General features: G+C 41.6%; 1 protein-coding gene across 5 annotated transcripts in view; it reads left to right on the top strand.

Annotated features, from left to right (window-relative positions):
- Positions 1-3042, top strand: part of LOC308700130 (histone deacetylase 4-like) — a 69872-nt gene extending 66830 nt beyond the window's left edge. For 3 of the 5 annotated variants that reach the window (XM_081381525.1, XM_081381526.1, XM_081381524.1), the window contains 2 exons: positions 197-332; positions 411-3042. In XM_081381525.1, coding sequence (XP_081237651.1) covers positions 197-332; positions 411-450 — 176 coding nt within the window. In that variant the 3' untranslated portion in view covers positions 451-3042. Of the gene's footprint in view, positions 162-196; positions 333-410 lie in introns of those variants that run through there. The other 2 variants (XR_014031275.1, XM_081381527.1) reach the window with 2 other exon arrangements.
- Positions 3043-4759: the final 1717 nt, after the last annotated feature.

Here is a 4759-nt window from a genome sequence, read left to right on the forward strand (position 1 = left end):
CGACTTGCGTACGGCCGTCTGTCGGAAGATAGTTATTATAGTCGATAAAGTTTTAAATATGAATATTTTTCTTACACGAACACATCGCTAAATGAACTAACCCTTCTAACCATCGCTGACGCCACACCTGCGGTCAGTAGAGCTGAACTGACGCTGGAACGACCCGTACGGTTGATGGATGTGTGTGTGTGTGTAGGGCAGTACTGGAGGTGTGTCCAGCGCTCTGCGTCAGGAGTCGGTCTGTCTCTGCTAGAGGCTCAGAGAGGCAACTCTGAAGAGAACGAGACGGTGACGGCGATGGCTTCTCTATCTGTGGCGGTCATGGAGAAAAGGTACAAGTGTTTCCCCTCCTTTACTCTTCATTTCATCTTCTTTCTTCCTCTCACACCATCTGTTGTGTTTCTGCTCAGAGCGGAGGACGAGCCCATGGAAGAGGAGCTGCCGATGTAGACGAGAGTTTGACCTCGAGCTCTTCTGGGTCTCTTGCTGAGAGAGTTAGGGCATAATGGCTAACTCACCCTGTTAGCGCTGTAGCCCGCTAGCACTGCGGCCCCAATGCAACGCCTTCAAGCTCGTCACTTGAGAATGTTTGTTTTTGGAGATTTCTGTCTTATTGGCTTGAGATGTCACAGATGTCGAGGGCCGTTTGAATCAGCCAGCAGATCATTCTGACAGGAGGAGGGAAAACGAGGGTCCGATGAACCACAGGCTCTGGAACCCGCTGGTGTTGAGCGAGACACTAGCGAGCGAGACACTAGCGAGCGTCACAAGCTCTACAGCATTTCAGCGTGACTCATCTGCGCCATTTTACTGAAGTTTCTCAGAGAGCGAGTGCCTTTGCGACCGCGTGGAGATACAAATTAATTCTGAGGAAGTTTGCCTTAAGTCCGTGAAGTCAGCGGTTTACGCTTCAGTCGTCTAGCGATAAATCTCGTCTTCTGAACTAGCGCTGACTCTCTTTGTCTTCTGAACTAGCGCTGACTCTCTTTGTCTTCTGAACTAGCGCTGACTCTCTTTGTCTTCTGAACTAGCGAAGACTCTCTTGTCTTCTGAACTAGCACTGACTCTCTTGTCTTCTGAACTAGCGCTGACTCACGTCTTCTGAACTAGCGAAGACTCTCGTCTTCTGAACTAGCGAAGACTCTCTTGTCTTCTGAACTAGCGCTGACTCTCTTTGTCTTCTGAACTAGGGCTGACTAGCACTGAGTCTCTTGTCTTCTGAACTAGGGCTGACTAGCACTGAGTCTCTTGTCTTCTGAACTAGCGCTGACTCACGTCTTCTGAACTAGCGAAGACTCTCGTCTTCTGAACTAGCGCTGACTCTCTTGTCTTCTGAACTAGCGAAGACTCTCTTGTCTTCTGAACTAGCGCTGACTCTCTTGTCTTCTGAACTAGGGCTGACTAGCACTGACTCTCTTGTCTTCTGAACTAGCGCTGACTCACGTCTTCTGAACTAGCGCTGACTCTCTCATCTTCTGAACTAGCGCTGACTCGCTGACTCTCTCGTCTTCTGAACTAGCGCTGACTCTCTCGTCTTCTGAACTAGCGCTGACTCTCTCATCTTCTGAACTAGCGCTGACTCGCTGACTCTCTCGTCTTCTGAACTAGCGCTGACTCTCTCGTCTTCTGAACTAGCGAAGACTCTCTTGTCTTCTGAACTAGCGCTGACTAGCACTGACTCTCTCGTCTTCTGAACTAGCACTGACTCTCTCGTCTTCTGAACTAGCGCTGACTCTCTCGTCTTCTGAACTAGCGCTGACTCTCTCGTCTTCTGAACTAGCGCTGACTCTCTTTTCTTCTGAACTAGCGCTGACTCTCTTTTCTTCTGAACTAGCGCTGACTCTCTTTTCTTCTGAACTAGCGCTGACTCTCTTGTCTTCTGAACTAGCTGTCTTCTGAACTAGCGCTGACTCTCTTGTCTTCTGAACTAACAATGACTCGTCTTCTGAACTAGCGCTGACTCTCGTCTTCTGAACTAGCGCTGACTCTCGTCTTCTGAACTAGCGCTGTTGTGAGAGACGCTTCAGAATCGTTGCTTTACCAGCGGCTCGACGTCACGCAACCGAAACCAGGCGTTGGGTTTCACTGGTTTATGACCTGCATGTGCATTACAGGAAAAAGCTACTAAACTGGAGAACAGAATTTCTGACCAAAGCATGAGTTTGCATCGTGTTGCACTTTTTTCTACAGTCTCGTAAAGTGAGATGTTCGACACAGATTACAAGACCAGTGTGTGTTAAATGATTTTGCCTCTGTGCTCAAACTCATTCCATTGGATTTACATGGAAAAAGATCCAGTCTAGAGAATACCGTGTATCAGATCAGCTTGTGTTCGTAACCTCCTCTGCTCTCCAAACAAACCATTGCAACTGAAAATGTTGGAAACCCCTGAGCATGAGGCAGGATTGGTACAATATTATGCATGTGAAATGTTGATTTTATTTGCCTTCCAGAGCTTCACTCTGTCTCTCTCAAGAGTTTCATCTCCAAAAGGATTGAGTCAGTTCATCTTACTAGTTTTTTTTAGTTCAGTTACTGGTTATTTTTTATTTTTTAGCTATTAATTAACCTGTCATTCCTGCTTTGTACAGTTTTTCTTTATTTAGAATATTTGTATTTTTCACTCGATTGTTATTTGTTCTAGTGGATTTTAGTTCCATGCGTTACTTTTGGTACCATGTTCTTTGAGCTACATGAAGACTTTATGACCGGTTCATGGGTTTACAAGCATCATCGCAGACTGTGTAGTTCTACGTTCTGTTCATAGTAGATTTGTATATGAAAGGAAATCTAAATACAGTATATGAATTTGAAGAACTGTCATTCCCTTTGTGTGCATGGATGTTATATTTTGTAAGCAGCTCATGCTGGTCTCAAATATACAAAACCTTGTTTTTTATGATGATTTAGATGACTATGATGACTAACCTGGTAAACGCACTTGATGGTCAGTGATTTATTCATTCGTTGTTTTTTATTTTATTTTATTTAAGAGTTAGACAATATGTCCATGACAGTAATTGGAATAAAAAAAACTAATTCAAAGCATTTTCATTTGTTTCCATCTTTAAAACTGTAATACACATGGTTTTAATTGTATTTTCACTACAAGCTAAAACTCCCTTAACTTTGTTAGTTTTGAATGATGTTGAAGATGATAAATAAATGATCATAGTCACTGACCTGCAGCAACACGTGTTCAGTGTGAGATGATGACGGCACGCGTCCCTGTTCTCGTCCTCGATGTGACGTGACTCTTTTCCTCAGTTGTATCAGTCGATGAGCAGCAGAAACTCCGCCGCCACAGAAAACACTAACGTCTCGTTTCACGGGCAAAATCACCGTTTCCTGATGATGGAAAACACAAAGTATTGTTAACTTCCATTTCAAGTGGATTGAACATAATGAAGTTGTGACAATGTTATTAATGTGATTAATTGTGTTGCTTTAACACATTTTTATTAAATTGACCAAGCTTTTTTCTCAAGGGGACTCATTTAGAAGAAACTTATATTTCACAGAATTAAAAGTCGATTTCTGATGGTCTGATTCACAAGCTCTGGTATCTTCAACTGTGAAGAGCTATTTTTTTCAGAACTGTTCATGACCACAAAAAAGAATGCATTTGATAATTTCACATCTCTTTCCCATGAAACTGAAGGTTTGAGAGATAAAGGAAACTTCATGATCGAACAACTATTATTACAAGCCGTTTCTTAAAAGCATTTATTCACACACAAAAAATGAAAATTGTGTCATTATTTTCTCACCCTTATGTCGTTCCAAACCTGTGAGATCTTCGTTCATCTTCGGAACACAAATTAAGATATTTTGATGTCAGCCGGAAGCACTGACTGTGTTTACAACATGAATAGCGTCACAGACTGACACATGGGATTTTTCTGAAATCTGTAGAATGATATAAATCCATTCACAACTACAATATATTCACAATTTAAAAAATCATTCATTGTATTTGTACGGTGTCCATCTGCTCTCTCTGTTGAGTTTTAATGGTGTGACGTTTCATAATGTGTGTTTTTATAGCTTAAAAGAAATGCAGAAGATCAGAAACATGTGAAACACAAAGATAAAAACTGCATTAAAAACTTCACCAAATGGAAATTAAGTTATTGCTTTTTTAAGAATGGAGGAAGAATAGTGTGTGTTTTTATATAACTTCAAAACTGGGACAGTAAATGGTTACAGTGCCTGAACAAACAGCTGTGAAAGCCTAAAAATGACAGACAGACACACACACACACAGACACAGCAAATTCTCCTGTCCAATCAACATGGAAAGACTTCAGGATGATGTTAGAGGACATTCTAATTTATCTGAACCATCTGAAAATAAAGTCCATGAACTTGATGTAAAAAAGACGGGCATGAACTCTCAGATACAATGATTTTCTAGAATTAATTTATGAAATCTTGTAGCTTGAAATTGTGACATCTGTGATTTGGAATGATTGCCAGACTGTTTAAAATCGCTGCATTTAGATTTGGATAACAGAATATGCATATATTAAAGGGGTGGTATAATGCCTTTTTCACAAGATGTAAAATATATCTATGGTGTCCCCAGAGTGTGTGTGTGAAGTTTTAGCGCAAAATACCCCACAGATATTTTTATATAGCAAGTTAAAGTTGTCACTTTTTGAGGGTGAGCAAAAACGCACCGTTTTGTGCCTGGCTCTTTAAATGCAAATGAGCTGCTGCAGAGGGCGGGGTTTCAAGAGCTTGTGTCTGTTAGCAG

The sequence above is a fragment of the Scardinius erythrophthalmus genome (assembly GCF_964197995.2).
Source record: "Scardinius erythrophthalmus genome assembly, chromosome: 12".
NCBI lineage: Eukaryota > Metazoa > Chordata > Actinopteri > Cypriniformes > Leuciscidae > Scardinius > Scardinius erythrophthalmus.